The sequence below is a fragment of the Mirounga leonina genome, unplaced genomic scaffold (assembly GCF_011800145.1).
Source record: "Mirounga leonina isolate KUSES-001 unplaced genomic scaffold, KU_Mleo_1.0 Mir_101414, whole genome shotgun sequence".
Lineage (NCBI taxonomy): Eukaryota > Metazoa > Chordata > Mammalia > Carnivora > Phocidae > Mirounga > Mirounga leonina.
In genome coordinates, this window is record NW_023270121.1 from 2,126,498 (window position 1) to 2,143,708 (window position 17,211).

General features: G+C 38.2%; 1 protein-coding gene across 1 annotated transcript in view; it reads right to left on the reverse strand.

Moving 5' to 3' along the window:
- The window catches only part of CENPI (centromere protein I), a 61,110-nt gene extending 45,378 nt beyond the window's left edge, over positions 1-15,732 (reverse strand). Inside the window, exons 1-5 of the mRNA XM_035024306.1 lie at positions 15,673-15,732; positions 14,096-14,331; positions 13,183-13,320; positions 9,336-9,454; positions 8,942-9,049 (exon numbers count right to left, since the gene is read on the reverse strand). Of these exons, the coding sequence (XP_034880197.1) occupies positions 8,942-9,049; positions 9,336-9,454; positions 13,183-13,320; positions 14,096-14,318 (588 nt within the window). The 5' untranslated portion in view covers positions 14,319-14,331; positions 15,673-15,732. The remainder of the gene's footprint in view (positions 1-8,941; positions 9,050-9,335; positions 9,455-13,182; positions 13,321-14,095; positions 14,332-15,672) is intronic.
- Positions 15,733-17,211: the final 1,479 nt, after the last annotated feature.

Below are 17,211 nucleotides of genomic sequence, written 5' to 3' on the forward strand. Positions count from 1 at the left end.
ACCATTAGCAACACAATTTGTCATGCTATGTACGAAATGAGTGTCACACAATCACTTGCTCCAGGTTCCAGCATTATAGTAAGTCTGACGTCCCCTTTTAATCACATCGTATACATCTAAAACTTTACAATTGCCTTTCTGACAAATAGTAACCACTGCCTCTGAGTCACTAAAGAGTCAGGCTCCCACCAAATTATATGCAAATAACTTTCAGAAGTAACACTTTTAAAAGTTAGGTTCCCTATTTCTTGATCGGGGTGATATTTACACAAATATATTCAGTTTATGAAAATTAAATGAGCTGATCACTTATGATACAAGCTATTTTCTCTATATACTTCAATAAATATTTTTAAGAGACAGAAAAAGGGAAAAGAAAAAAAAAGTAGGTCTCCTTCCTGCTTGCCAAGCTGAGCAAGAAACTCATCAACATCATGAAAACTATTCAAGTATACTGCAATTGATTTGACATTTATGAGTATCTTCTGTTCATTCACTCATTCATTCATTCATGAAACAAAAATTATTAAGCAGTGATTAAAACAGACAAAAAGGCCTGATCTTATGAAGTTTATATTCTATGTGCCATGAATAGTGTTACTAAATTCTTGGGTTATAAAGGCTCAGTCCCTGCCTAGAAGAACTCAGTCTCAGTCTATTAAGCTATTACAAGAAAAGAAAAGCATGCTTTAGTATTTCTCACTCTTTACAAAGTATGCTTAAACACAAAATTCATTTGTTTTGCAATTTGGTTAGTTTATGAATAAAAACAGTATGAGGGGCGACTGGGTGGCTCAGTCAGTTAAGCATCTGCCTTCGGCTCAAGTCATGATCCTGGGATCCTGGGTTCACACTACCACATCGGGCTCCCTACTCAGCAGGGAGTCTGCTTCTCCCTCTCTCTCTGCCCCTCCCCCTGCTCCTGCGCGCGCTCTCTCTCTCTCTCCCTCAATTAAATAAAAAATCTTAGGGGCGCCTGGGTGGCTCAGATGGTTAGGCATCTGCCTTTGTCTCAGGTCATGATCTCCGGGTCCTGGAATCGAGCCCTGCGTCAGGCTCCCGGCTCAGTGGGGAGTCTGCTTCTCCCTCTCCCTCTGCCTTTCCTCCTGCTTGTGCTCTCTCTCTCAAATGAATAAATAAATAATCTGAAAAGAAAAACATGAGGTTAAGAGAGATGTCAAAGGTAAGGAGGAGTCAATCACATACTACTCATCATTCATCCACTCCTGTGTACCACAGGGTAAGTGGGAGGAATGAGCATTCTTACTTTCTCTTGCTACTTCAAGGTACTACTCTTTCATTCTTATATGAGAGACTTCCTTGACACTTAGTCCACCCAACCTCATTTCCTCCAACTTACCTATACCCTATCTATTCACTGCTGGCCTCTTAGTAACTTCCAAAAGCTCACAGAGCAGAGGACTTAGACATCTGATCCAGTCTTCCACTCTAACCCTAATCCCAATAACATGCCAGAAGATTTTAATGTCTATATCAACAAATCACCTTGGTCTTAGAGCTTATTGACCTTCTCAATTCTAATGACCTGATTACCATTTATAGAAATACTGTATATTAGATACCCTGAATAACCCTGCCTGCTTGTATCTAGCTGTTTTAAGTACATTTCTGAGCTGGCATGAAAGCAAAGAAACTGCAGTTCCCAAACACAAAGTTTAAGAGGAAACACTGAATACTGAACAAGCTCTCTCCCCAAGATTTCTGCCAAACCTTAAAAATCTTGAACTTTGAGCTTTAATAGCTACAAAGGGAGGTAGGAGCGGGTTAGCAGATGGTAAAGCTTAGGGCCCACCCTGGGAACAGTGGCACCTGGGTGGCCCAGTTGGTTAAGCGACTGCCTTCAGCTTGGGGCATGATCCCAGGGTCCTGGGATCAAGCCCTGCATTGGGCTCCCTACTCAGTGGGGAGCCTGTTTCTCCCTCTCCCTCTGCCCCTCCCCCACACTTGTGCTCTCTCTTGCCATTTCTCTCTCTCAAATAAATAAATAAAATCTTTAAAAAACTGGGAACTTTAAGAGCTACACCCTAAGTGTATGGGTGTGAAATAAAAACACACCCCACTGTGCTGAAAAGGACAGCAAGTAAACTTGGCTGTCTTGGCCTTGGGTTTGGGTAAAAGGAAAATAAAGCCTCTCCAAAGAATATGCAACCACAAACCAGTCCTATATAGGCCTGCAGTTTGAACTTAACACTAGTGGTATGACCTGGAAAACCTGAAGTGAAGAATTTAGAGTGGTTGCAGCTTAGTTGTACTTCCCAGAAAAAGCATATATCTGATAAGGGACTTGTACCTAAAATACAGAAAGAACACTTAAAATCCATTAATAAAAAGACAACCCAATTAGAAAAATAGGCAAAGGACCTGAATAGACATTTCTCCAAAAAAGATATATAAATGGCCAATAAACACATGAGAAGGGCACCTGGGTGGCTCAGTTGGTTAAGCGACTGCCTTCGGCTCAGGTCATGATCCTGGAGTCCTGGGATCGAGTCCCGCATCGGGCTACCTGCTCAGCAGGGAGTCTGCTTCTCCCTCTCCCGCTCCCCCCTCTTGTGCTCTTTGTCTCTCTCACTCTCTCTCAAATAAATAAATAAAATCTTTAAAAAAAAATAAAATAAATAAATAAACACATGAGAAGATGTTCAACGTCACTAATCATTAGAGAAATGCAAACCAAAACCATGTGTTCATGAGGATGGGATGAAATTGGAACCCTCATACACTGTTAATGGGAATGTAAAATGGTCCAAACTGTGGAAAACAGTTTGGTGATTCCTCAAAGTTCTAAACACAGAATTAATATACAATACAGCAACTCCACTCCTAGGTATATATCCAAAGAACTGAAAGCAGGACTTGGACAGTTACTTGTATGCCGACATTCACTGCAGCATTATTCATGTTAGCCAAAAGGTGGAAACAACCCAAGAGTCCACCAGCGAGTGAACAGATAAACAAAATGTGGTATATACATACAATGGAATATTATTCGGTCATAAAAATGAATGAAAATTTGAAACATGCTATAAGTTGGATGAAACTTGAAGACATTATGCTAAGTGAAAGAAGCCAGACACAAAAATTATATGATTCTGCTTATATGAGGTACCTAGAATAAGCAAATTCACAGAGACAGAAAGTAGACAGGCAGTTACCAGGGGCTGGAGGGAGGAGGAATGTGTAGTTGCTGCTTAATGAGTAGAGTTTCTGTTTAGGGTAATGAAAAAATTTTGGAAACAGTAGAGATGCAGTGAATGCCAACAAATTACACACTCAAAATAGTAAAGTGGTAAATTTTAAGTTATGAAAAACTGTAACAGGTTAAAAAATGAAGCACTGATACGTGCTACAACATGGATGAACCTTGAAAAACATTATGCTAAGTAAAAGAACCCAGTCATAAAAGACCACATATGATTTCATTTATATGAAATGTCCAGGATAGGCAAATCTGAGACAGAAAATAGATTAAAAATAGGCAAATCTTTAAAGACAGAAAACACATTAGGAGTTTTTAGGAACCCCTGAATAGGGAGATGGGGGAATGATAAAGGGTATGGGGTTTTTGAGGTGATGAAAATGTCCTAAAATTGACTATTCTCATGGTTGCACATTATCTGTGAACATACTGAAAACCATGTTTTCATGTTTGTATACCTTGAGTGGGTGGATTGTATCATATGTGAATTATATTTCAATGAAGTTGTTCTTAAAAAGTATCCAGAGAGAAAAGAATAAATGACAGATTACAATTAGACTGACCCCAAAACAATGGAAAGGAGCCAGTGGAATAATACTGTCAATGTCCTGAGAGAATTTAACTGTTACCCTAGAGTTCTACACACAGCAAAACCAACTTTCAAGAACAAGGGCATTGTAAAGACATTTTCAGACAAAGACAATTTACTATCAAAAGATTCTCACTGAAAGAATATTCGAAAGTATGTATTTCTACACAGGAAAATGATCTCAGATTGAAGGTCTGAGATGCAAAAATAAATGGTGAGTAAAGATATTGGTAAATATGTGGGCAAATCAAAACAAACATCAACTGTGAAGATAATAATGATGCCTACTTCACATGTATGTGGAGACGGATGGAGAAGAACAAGCTAGAACTAAAACCAGATAATAGCATATCATCTGCGAGGGCTGTGACCAGAGCCAAAGCATTCTAAAGTCCTTGCCTCATTTAAGATGAAGGTAAAGATACTGGTTACCTTTAGGCTCTAAGAAAAACCATATTAGAAATTAAAACTGAGAAAAATTTATATGTTTGTTAATTCATTTAAAAATAATATACCCATTACATGCTAGCATAAATGACATATTCTATGAAAAATAACTATATCTGCCAAAAGAAAAATAGTAAGAAGAGTGACATTGTTGTACATTTTTACATTAAGTATGCATGTTAAAATAGGCACAATAACACCTAAAAGAACATACACAGAATGTATAACTAACTTCCAAACTAGAATAGGGGGAAAGCCACAATCAATCCAAAATAAGAGAGAAAGAAGGAAAAAAGCAGAAAAAAAGCAGATCATTTAGAAAGCTCAAAATAAGATATTTGAATTTATTCCTATTATATCAATAATCACTACATAGGTAAATAAACTAATTCTCCAGGTTAAAGAAAAATCCTCAAACAGGATTTAAAAATAAAATCTAGTTATATGCTATTCAAGAGACATCTAGGGGCACCTGGGTGGCTCAGTCGTTAAGTGTCTGCCTTCGGCTCAGGTCATGGTCCCAGGGTCCTGGGATCGAGCCCCGCATTGGGCTCCCTGCTCTGCAGGAAGCTTGCTTCTCCCTCTCCCACTCCCCCTGCTTGTGTTCCCTCTCTTGCTATCTCTCTCTGTCAAATAAATAAATAAAATCTTTAAAAAATAAAATAAAATAGGGATAGAAATGTATACCTCGTAAGGTTGTCAAGAGGTTTAAATGGGTTAAAACTACATTTTATCAGGTATGTATTTTATACTTACAGCACATTCCAGTTTGGCCCAGCCACATTTCCATTGTTCACTAGTCACATGAGATTAATGGCTACCATACTGGACAGCACAAGTACAGAAAATAGGTGCTCAATAAATATTTTTTAAAGAGTAAGCTCTACTTACTTCAAGCCCCTAACATGGGGCTTGAACCCATGCCCCAAGATCAAGAGTCTCATGTTCTACTGACTGAGCCAGCCAGGAGAACCTCAATAAATATTTTTTAAGGAATACTGATGTCAGAATACAAAGAACTTTCAGAACCCCAGGACCAGAAAAAAAAAAAAAATACTTTACATAGTCTAACATTTTTTTTTACATTTTAACATCTCTGAAAACAGGAATAATCTTATAATTGATGTCATCTAACAGTTTTAATGACAGTATTATTTTGTAGTGGTTCATAAGATAAAGATGCATCTTACCATGATGGCATCTTAGAGTTGATAAAATAACTGTGTATATAAAGCACCTAGTACCTGGCATATAGGTCTCACATAAATTAACTATTATGTCTTATTCATATTTGTATTCCCAATACTAAATTCAATGTCTGGCATAGTATATAGTTAATAAATGTTCATTAAGTGAACTTCTACAGGACGGCTTGTCACCTTTGTACATCTAAATCCAAATATATTATATGCCTTCCAAAACTACCTTCTTCTCACAAACTTCCTTTTATGGTCAAAGATACCATCATTCTGAGCCATGCTGACTTAAAAACCTCAGATCTCTATCTCCTGACCCTTCCCTTAATCCAGTTTAGGGATCAGATCCTGTCAATTCTTCCTTTATAATTTCCCCCCCAATTTGCCCTTTCAATTTTTCATTCCCACTGCCACCTCCTTAGACTAGGACAGTAATTCTCAAACTTTTCGGTATCAGGACTCTTCACATTCTTAAAATTAGAGGATCCCACAGAGCTTTTGTTTATCTGGATTATATCTATTGATATTCACCATATTAGAAATAAAAACTGAGAAACTTAAAAATGTTTATTAATCCATTAAAAAATAATAAACCCATTACATGCTAACATAAATGACAGATTTTATGAAAAACAACTATATTTGCCAAAAAAAAGACTAGTGACATAGTTTTACACTTCTAAATTCTATTTAATGTTTTTGACTTAATAGAATACAACTGGATTCTCTGCTTCAGCACTAAACCTGTTATGTTCTTTTAATTGAAGTACATGAAGAAAATCCAGCCTCACATAGATATATGCAGTTGGAAAAGAAAGCACTATTTTAGTAGCCTTTTCAGAAAACTGTATATTAGTCTTGATAAATGGTAGTCTCTTAAGAGTTAGCTGCAATGTGGAATCCGAAACCAATGAACTCTCTTTGTACTGTTCCATTACAATTCATTCCTATATAAAATTCAAGTCTATTGAAAAAATGTTAAATACATACATATAAACATAAAATTCATTGATATATCTTGCATTTTGAATGGATCTTTTACCCATGCATAATTTTACAACATCATACTTGGTCATCTGGAAAAGACTGGTTCACTGAGTTATACCAACCTTCCAAATATTGACAAATTTCATTACACAATATCTAAAAATCACATTCATTAATACTGTTACCAATCTCATCAGAAAAGTTTAAGTATTGGGAAGCTGTCAAGTTCACAGTGCTAGATACAAATTTTCCAAACTCATAATTTTCACTTGAAAGCTCAAATTCTATCACTGGCAACAAATACTGTGAGTTGTTTTCTTTGAAATGACAGGCTGGCTTTTCGTTTTTGAAAAAACATCTGCCAAATACCCATTCTGGATAACCATAGTTTATATGTCAGTCATTCTTTCAAGTAAAAATGGTATTCCATGAAGAAAGCAGCTAGTTTAGCCCACAACTCAATGTCGCAAGTGCTTTTCCTAAGGACAACTGCAGTTCAGTATACAGAAGGGATTTATTTGTACTTCCCACTTCATCACAAAGACTATTAAAGACATGTCTCAAAGGCTGAAATTTAATAAAATTAATGAATTAATTTTTACTGCTTCATTTGGGACATTGAGAGAAACTAGCATTTTTTTTTTTACTATAGTGAAGAATAAAATGACCATTAATAAATAGTTTGGCCCCACTACCCTGATTCTTGCTAAGGCACGAGCAGTTTTAGTCACCATTACTTTAGCACCATCAGTGCAAATGTCAACTCAGTGAAAATACCAGATAACAGCTTGATATTGCTATGAAAATAATTTTGACCTCTCAGAACTCCTGGATCAGGGAGCCTCAAGGGGCCCACAGATCAAATTTGAGAATTGCTAGTCTAGGACTTCATCATGTTATACCTGGATTATCATGTTAGTCTCCTAACTAGTTTTCCCAACAGTAGTCTCTCTCCTTATTCATATTGCTTGGCATTACTAAACACAACTTCCTGTAATTCTGCTTTCAACAGGTTCTGCCCAAAAATTATCAGTGATTTCCCGCCTACTGGATAGAGGATAAAATTCAAATTGCTTAGCATCACCTTCAAAGACCTCTACAATTTTTCCTCATCCAACTTTTTCAGCCTTACCTTCCACTACTCCCTGACACAGCTGTAATTAAGTCAGTCTGATCTATTTAAGGTCTCTGGAAACAAAATTTACACAGCTCACAACTTTGCATGAAATGTTCCTGTCATATGAAATATTATTTCCTTTTATCAAATCTCAAATCCTATTCCACCTTCAAGGCCTAGCTTGATGCCCAAATTATTTATGATGCTTTTTTAAATCACTGGTTTACAGTGCTCTCTTCCTTCCTGGAAATATCACAATTATTATCCTCACATTATCATATACTGTCTTTGATAATTTAACTCCTGAGTTGTTTATTTAACTTTACATGCTTTCCTTAATCCCCCAACTGGATTATAAATCCCTGGAATACAGAAACTCTCTGCTAAATTTTTTTTTTTAAAGATTTTATTTATTTGACAGAGAGAGACACAGCGAGAGAGGGAACACAAGCAGGGGGAGCGGGAGAGGGAGAAGCAGGCTTCCCGCCAAGCAGGGAGCCCGATGCGGGGCTCGGTCCCAGGACCCTGAGATCATGACCTGAGCCGAAGGCAGACGCTTAACCAACTGAGCCACCCAGGTGCCCCAATTTTTTTTTTTTTTAATACACTCCACACCCGGTGTGGAGCCCAACGTGGGGCTTGAACTCACAACCCTGAATTCAAGAGTTAAGAGTTAAGACATTTAACCAACTAAGCTACCCAGGCGCCCCAAAACTTTGAGTCTTCTACAGTGCCTAGTACAATGTAACAAAGACAGTGAAAACATCAATTTTTAAAAATGAAATCAATGAATGAATTCCCTTTCCAAAGGTAAGAGGAATTTGGTTTAGATGAATGATTCACAGGGACTATGAACTACTGATGGTCCTTGAAAGTCTTCTGGGTGGACAGTAGATTGATTTCTTAGAGTTATTAATGTTTTCAATGGGAATAATTATGCTATTTAATCAAAATCAGTCCACTGGCATCTCATCAAAAGTAATCCTCTCTTTCTCATTAGTTCTGATGAGGTTTTTGCAGTGTTAATCAAGAAAATGTAGAATAAGTGACCCACAGGACCCTGCTGAAGTGGTTTTAAAGGGAAAAGATAGCAACCACTGCTTTAAATTAGCAGAGACTCCAATGTGGAGTCAATTCTATCTATAACATTTTTATTTCTTTAAAAGAAGATATAAATCAAATATGGTAAAAATGCTGTATTTGTTAATATGAAAGATAAGTGCAAGAGTGTTTGTTATGTTATGCTTTCTACTTTTCTATACATTTGATGTATTTTAAAATAAGGAAAAACACATTGTGTGGCTCTTTGAAGCACACCTGGTGTGTCAACATACAAGAGAGCGCACCATTTGATTGATGCATGACGTTGTCCAATTTTTACTTACCAGTGCGTCATCTTGCAATGAAGCAAAAAAGAAGCCATAGAGCAAGTTAATTTGATCCTTGTGATCAATGAAGTCAAACATTGCAACCAGCCAACGATAAAAAAGTACCTATTGCAAGACAAAATGCTTATCTTTAGAGAAATATAACTGGCACAGGAGAGAGCTTAATTCCCCACTCAGGGCTGTTTTAGAAGCTTCTAGCACAAAGTAGGATAATAGATTTTATTTCTCAGTAAAAATTTCTGCTTGAGCAAAGTCCCTGCATCAAGCTATATTGTTCCAAAACTATAGGCTTTGCACAAAAGGCCACTGCTATTACTCCGTAAGTGGCTCTTCCTTGCCAGCCCTTAAGTGGTTCTGAAGGACTTATCATCAAACTGTTTAAAAAGATTACCTTGGTGCTACCAGAACACTTGCCAACACAAAGCCAGGAGACCGCCTTAACCACAGAATCTTCTGGTATTAGAGTTGTTGGAATCATACACTTCAATATCCGAGTGTTTACAGCACTCCCTAGAAAGCAGACGAACTCCAAATTAAACTACATTTTAGAATCTTGATTGTTCTTTTACTATTATTCACTCTTAGTCCTAAAAATTTCACTTTATACTGAAGGCAATAAAAAAGTAATATTTGATATATCCCTTATCATCATTACAAAACATAGTTTCAAACAAAAATGTAACTTTAAGTTCTAATATAACTATAAAGCAAATTCTCTGGCTCTGTATTTCTATTTAAAAAGGAAGGATGCCTACAGGGTTTCTTTTTGGGGTGATGAAAATATTTGGGAATTAGAGAATGGTGATGGTTGTACAACTCTGTGAATATGCTAAAAAAAAAAAAAATCCTGAACTGCATGCTTCAAGAGTGAATTTGGGGCATCTGGGTGGCTCCGTCGATTAAGCGTTTGCCTTCACCTCAGGTCATGAGCCCAGGGTCCTGGGATCGAGCCCCATGTTGGGCTCCCTGCTCAGTGGGGAGCCTGCTTCTTCCTCTCCCTCTGCCCCTCCCCCTCCTGCTCATACTCTCTCTTGCTCGCTCTCTCTCAAATAAGTACAATCTTCAAAAACAAATAAATAAAAATAAAAGTGAATTCTATGGTATGTGAATATACTTCAAAAAAGTCTTAGGAAAATTTCAGAGATTTTTTTTTAAAGATTTATTTACTTATTTGAGAGAGAGAGAGCAAGCGCCTGAGCAGGGCAGGGGCAGAGGGAGAGGGAGAGAAATCCTCAAGCTGACTCCCTGCTGAGCGCAGAGCCTGACAGGGGGCTCAATCCCAAGATCCTGAGATCATGACCTAAGCCAAAACCAAGAGTTGGACGCTTAACAGACTGAGCCACCCAGGCACCCCAAGATTATTTTTTATTTTGTTATTATTTTTTAATAGCACAACAGATTCTGACTTATTTAAAACTATTGACAGACATCTTGCATGAGCTGCTTCATTTAAGAATAAATAAATTAAATAAATATATTTGTGTTCTCCATCCCTCCCAAAAAGTGGGGAGGATAGCAGAATGGAATAGCTGTTCTTGGAATTAGCTAGCAGTAATATTCTATACTGGTCCAATCTTTCCATCATACGCTCTGGGCTCCCATGGTATTCTCCCATCTGATAATATAAGTGATGTTGCAAATACCTTTGCATACACCCTATATCAATTTCTGCTTATTAAGGCTTCAAGAATTAAATGTATATATCATCAATTTGGGGGGTATGTAAACATTGTTTCACTTGCATTATAATGTGGTGATCACAACCACTCACTGAAAAAACACTGTTCTTAACTTCTCATGCAAATAGAATTCTCAAAAACATCTTGGATCCATGTGTCTTTAACCACTGCTTTACATGCATTACAGTGTGCTGATCACATCCATTCACTATAATCATACTGTTCTCAACTTCTGCAAGTAGCATTCTTAGAAACATCTTATATGTGTCTTTAAACACTGTTTTATATGTATTATAGCATGATGATCACATCCATTCACTGAAATATCACTGATCTTAACTTTGCCTGCAAGTAGCATTCTCAGAAACATCTTATAGACATCTTTTTTTTTTTTTCCTGAGGGTGAAGACCTCTCTTTATTTTTTTATTTTTAAAATAAAAAGTGTGTAGGGATGCCTGGGTTGGCTCAGTAGGATAAGCGTTTGCCTTCGGCTCAGGTCATAAACCTAGGACTGCCTGCTGCTCCCCCTGCTTGTGCATGCTCACGCTCTCTCTGACCATAAAATCTTAAAAAAAAAAAAAGTGTGTATATTTCAGATGTATATGATGATATGATATTCAAATACATAGTGGAAATGATTACTACAGCCACGCTAATTTACATATTATCTCATGTTATTATCATTTTTTGTGTGTGGTGAGGGCACCTGAAATCTACTCTTACCGAATTTCTAGTATTCAATATTATTAACTATATCATCATGCTGTATATTAGATCTCTGAATTTACTCATGCTACATAAATTCTCAATTTCTACCCCATCATTCTGTGGAGAAGGAAGCAGTGAGGGCAGGTGATGAATCATAAGAATAAAAATTTCTGTATGCCACTATGGTTTCTTGTTTTCATTTTCTTTTCTCCCCCACTCCCATCCCCTAACCCTTCTAAAGTTTAAAACAGTCCAACCACTAACACTTCACACATGTCCCAAATTCAAAGGGTCAATTCAGTACAGACTCAATACTTACTTCCCAGCAACTTTTTAATTTCTAAAGTGTCTGAAGTCCTTTTATACTTAATTATGACACTGTAAGCACACATGCCCTTGAATATGAATTTCAACTTAGCAAAAGAGCTACAGGTAAAGATACAGTAGTGATGGAGGATATCACAAAAATAACTAAAAGGAGACAAACAATTAAGGAGGCCATATTTGACATCACCAATTCCAGCTTAAGGGAAAAATGAAAAGTTAGAATAGAAAGCCAGAGATTGTGTTTAAAATTGTTATATACAAGTTTCCAAGGCTGAGGCATGCATTTGCCACAAGACCTGGCAAACATCATGAAAACCTTTTAACCATTAATTTCTGAGATATCAAAAAAAGAGAAATTCCAAAATAGAAAACACCTGTACATCCCATACATGTTTTAAGAGGAGAAGGGAGAGAGAGAGAGAATTCTCAATAGACACTGATCAGCTAAACATGGGTTCCTGGAAAGATATCTGAACCAAACAATAAGAAACCACTTAAAAGAAGAAGAGCCAATTTTATCAGGTCAAATTTCGCTTCGTAGGAAAACACAGAGAACTAATCAAGTAAAAGTAGAGAACTAAAATACCTGAGAGTCATATTTTGAATTTGGCTAGTAATGTGTTGTTGCTTTAAAACAACACCCCTGCAAAACATGATGCTAGGGCATACACAAAGGAATCCAATATGCAAGGGCCAGGAAATAGTATATAAAGCATCCAGTTTTGATAGATGTCTTAGTATTTCAAAAAAAAAAAAAAAAAAAAAAAAACAGTAGAAAACCCAGTAGTAGTATGGTACAGTATAAACACTACAAGGGGAGTTAGGAGATCTGAGTTCCCCAGTTCTAGCTCTGACATTAAATAAGTTTCTTTAACCACTCTGGGTCTGTTTCCTCGCCTTTAAAATGAGGATGTTCAAGGCCTAAAATACCTTCTGAGTCTGAATTTGGGTGAGAGTAGGTTAAAAGATTCTTCTCAAGCAAAAAGAATACTGGCCAAAAAAAAAGAAAAAAAAAGAATACTGGCCAGGTGTTCCTTCCTTCTAAGAACCTCTCCCCCTCCATTTGAAATGCACTTAGAACAGGAAAGGAAGCATTATCACAAAAGAAAAAGCCTCTTGACTGTCATACACACTGGAATGGAGACAGTTTCAAAAGGAATTTGCCATAGGTAAGTGAACCTAAAAGCAATGAAGTAGACTAAATGATCTCTTAAGCTGCCTTATCTATGCTTCTTAAGAGAAATACTAAAAATGACTCCCATGTATTTGGTGACAAGAGCCTATACATTCTATTTGTAAAGACATGTAATAACTAACCATTCTCAGCATATGTACATAGAAACTTTTGGTTCATAAGGCAGCTTAAACATAAGAAAGGCCCATTTTATCATCTTACCAGATTGGTTTTATGAAGAATTTGGTACAAATAAAGAACTGCAACTGATTCCAATAAGCAATCTATTTCAAAGTCTGGAAGGCAAAACTAATAGCAAACTGATGACAAATGTTTCCCCTCAACATACCAAATTTGCCACTGAGTGCCACATTTAAGAGAATGTCAATTCCTTCTGGAGCTAACCCATTCTTCCAAGCCACATTTTCCACAGTTTTCAAGTGTTTTTCCAAGATTTTATCTTTACTCTGTGAAGTTTTAATAGGACCTGGAAAAAGGAACAATATTAAATAGTGGGACCTTTAAAATTCTTTCAGTCCTCAACCCCAACAGTTACAACTTGGAATACTTGAAAGAAATAGCGCTTTTTTTTTTTTTTTTTAAGTAGGCTCCACGCCCACCATGGAGCTTGAACTCACAACCCTGAGATCAAGACCTGTGCTGAGATCGAGAGCCAGATGCTTAACCAACTGAGCCCAGGTGCTCCTAAACAAATAGCTCTATGTTAAAAATGTCTTCCCCCAAACCTTTCAAAGCCTTTAAAATTCTAGAAGATTTAACAGCAATAGAGCAACAGCACCTTCAGTGAGGAAAACTGAATCATGCCCTGGCATCTCTGCTCTAAACTAACTAAAAGCACTGAACTTAGACTATAAGCAGATTCAATACTAGGATAGTAGTTCCCAAACTCTTCTGCAAATCGGAATCACCCAGAGGAGCCTTTTAAAAATCCTGATGCCCAGACTGCATTCCATGCCAATAAAATCAGAATGTCTTAGAGTGGATGCCAGGCATCAGGTTTTTTAAAGATTCACAGATAACCCCAATGTGTAACAGCTTGGAAACCACCCTGCCAAGAATTTTCTTTGTTGTTGTATCCCTAGTACCCAGCATACTGATATTAGGAAGCGCTCAATAAATGCCTATCAAATAAACAAAAGCATGAATGAGCAAAAATATGCTTTCCTTTAAAAATCCATAAGAAAAAGTCTAAGACATTTTTACAGAAATAGAACTTCCGTAAGGAAAATTATCTGTCTTACCTTTCTCAAAGTATCTCACTGCTATTTGCAGAGCATCTTCTCCTTGATCATCAGCATGTCCATAATCGTCCGCTGTATTGTCTTGTCCATGTTTCAAGCTGCGCTTTGAGTCATTCAGGTCCTCTTTTTCTTCCCCGGCCAGGAGATTAGTCTCATAAGTATCACTAACTTGTGAAGTCCTCTTTTGAGCCTGAGAGTCCTTCACTCTCTTTTGAGATGACATTATTACACATGTTCTATACAGAAACAAGTGTCCAGTTACCATTAAACAAACCATCCCTTTTTACTCCACAAAGACAGGAACCATATCTGCTTTGTATTCCCAACATTTAGTACACAATACCTAGCATACAAACAGTACACACACACACACACACACACACACACACACACAAACCCTGACAATGATTCAGGCAACAAAAAGGTTAACTTTCACAGAAGCCCTTGACTTAAACAGGAATAGGGAGAAACAACTCTCCAGGGTAATATTTACCAGTTGAACTGGACTTCTTGTGGAAAAAAAACTGAGTACAAGCAACATAGCAAGTTCTCTTAAAATGGCTCTATCACATAATCAAATCCAAAACTAATCCATCTCCTACATTCAGTCTTACTTTTTCCACTATTTTTCTCCACCCCCCCACCTTGATTTTGCTTTTAATCTTTTATGCTCTCCACTTCCTGAGTGCTAAGTTAAAGCGGCATGGTTCAAAAGTCAAACTGGTGACCAAACTAAGGATTCTCACAAAGAATTGTCCCCTATTAAGTAATTCATTTATTCAGTAAATAATTGTTGAACATCATCTATATGCAAAGCACAGTTCTACTTACTAGGGATAAAATAAAACAGCCAAGGTCTCTGCTCTCGTGAAACCTATGGGGGTAGGGTGGGAAGGAGTGTGAGAGAGGGGAGCGATACCATCTGATTTGTTTTAAGACCGTTTTAGCTGCAGTGTGGAGAACAGAATATGAGGGGTCAAGGAGTGAAAACAGACGAATTTTTAAAAAAGCCTTCGAGTCCAGAAGAAGTATGACTGTAGTCTGAACTAGGCCTAAGATAGCAGTGGAAGAGGTAGAAAATGACTGATATATTTTGGAGATAGACTGGGCAAGGCCGTGATAAAAGAACTGGATGCAGGGAAAAGGAAAGAGAGGAACCCAGAAAGACTTTTAAGTTTTGGCTTCAAATGGGAAAAACTAAGGAAATCGTTGGAATGACCGTTACTCGACCCCACCTCCCTAAGAACATATGCGGCCAGAGCAGGAAAGCGATAGGTCTATCTAACCCACTGGGAGGTTCCGAGTTCTGGTAGTTTCCTAGGGTCCTAAAAAAGCAGCGCGGGAGAGCAGATTCTAACCCCAACCAGTTGAACCGTCCCATTGCTTCTCAGGAAGCCAGCCCCTCACAGACTGCCACGGCAGAGAGCGAACTCGGCCACGACGACCGACCCACTGGACAGATTCCTGAGCTGGGGAAAAACCCGACCCCAGCCACACCTTGCAGGAGAATCCTGCTCAGATTTCCTCTGCTCTGAGAGCCCCCATTTTGCCCGGTCTTAAAAGTAAAAGTACCTCACCTAACACACTCCTCAGTCGCAAAGCCTCCGGAATCCCAACACCGCCTCCCGGATTCAAAAGGGCGGGCCCCGCCTCGCGCATGCGCTTCTGCAGAGACCCAGGCTGCAGTAGGCAGAGCAGCGCGCTTTGCTGAAGCTTGATTGGTTGGGTTGCACCTTAACGGCGCGAGGAGGCACGCGCGCCGACGCTGACGCAGACCCAATCCCGAGAACCACTTGCCCCGCCCGCCCCGGGTAGGGGACCCGCGCCTTGTGGGCCGTTGCTGCTGGAGCTAGCTGATTGGCTGCCGTTCCCACTGTCCTGATAATGTTCGCGTTCGTCATTTTGCGTAAAACTCGAAAATTAGTGTCCTGATTCCTGAATTTAACAAGAGTAATTATAGTGATAATTTTGCCCAGATTGATCCGCAAGTGTCGGGACTTTGAATCTATAGGGAAAATATGAACCTTGCTGGACAAGAGACTTAGGTTATTGAGTCTATGACTTCTGAAGCTGTCGCTTTTCCCAGGCGAAGCTCTGGGGTGGGAGGAAAGGACGGCTGCATCTGCCCTCCTTTTACCGAGGGTGGGCATTCATATCTTCCAGGGTTTGCCAAAAACCTGGATCCTAAGCTAGATGTGGCACCTTGCATGTAACCCGCCAGGCAACACGTACAGATTTCTAACTTTGGTGAGTCTTAAAGGAACTGGCTGAAACAGCAGCAAGGGTTCAGTTTGAGACCTGAGCCTAGTCCCTAGTTTAATCTCTTACTAGAGTAGGAATTAAAGAGGAAAGGTAAATTAAATGGCTCTCACTGTGTTTTTGAGGCCAAAACACATCCACAAACTGGGCAAAACTGTGGGAGGGAACTGCAATCTTAGGGAGAAATGAATCAAAGATTAAGTTGATATATTTGGGAAAGACTACACCAGAAATTACTATTTACCACATCTTATATGATTTTCAGAGTACTTTCACGAACTCTTGTTTAATCATGCATGAGAATTGAGTGATATTTTATCTAGTACATAAACTGCTCTTATCTAGGAAAACTGAAAGTTTCTCGAGTCATTTTTCATACTCTTAATGATTTCATAGACTCAACTGTGAATTGGAATGGATTTTAAACCTTCAATCCCCTTCTCTTTTGTAGATGATGAAACTGAGGCTCTGAGTGCTGAAATAACTTGCCTAACATGACAGGTCTGTGGCACTGGAACGTGTGCCACTTTATGGATACACATAGTGAGAGAGCATTGGTTCTCCTTTGTTTCATACACCTGCAATTTTGTCTGAACTCATTCTTCCACCTTCCCTTGGCATCACCTAGTGAAGCAGAACTTCCCAAACCTGAAAATTGTATTGATCCTAATTCTCTGGCTTTCTGTCTTGTGTGCTGATGTTACTGAAGTGTGGTAACCTCGTTAGTATACTAAGTGATTATATTGTTCCTTCTCTTTCTTCTCCCTCATCCAGAATCAAAAATTAAAGAGCCAGAATTGCTTCATATGACCCTTTCTTCCCAGATTTTCATTATCTGTCCAGACAGTTTCCTCCAA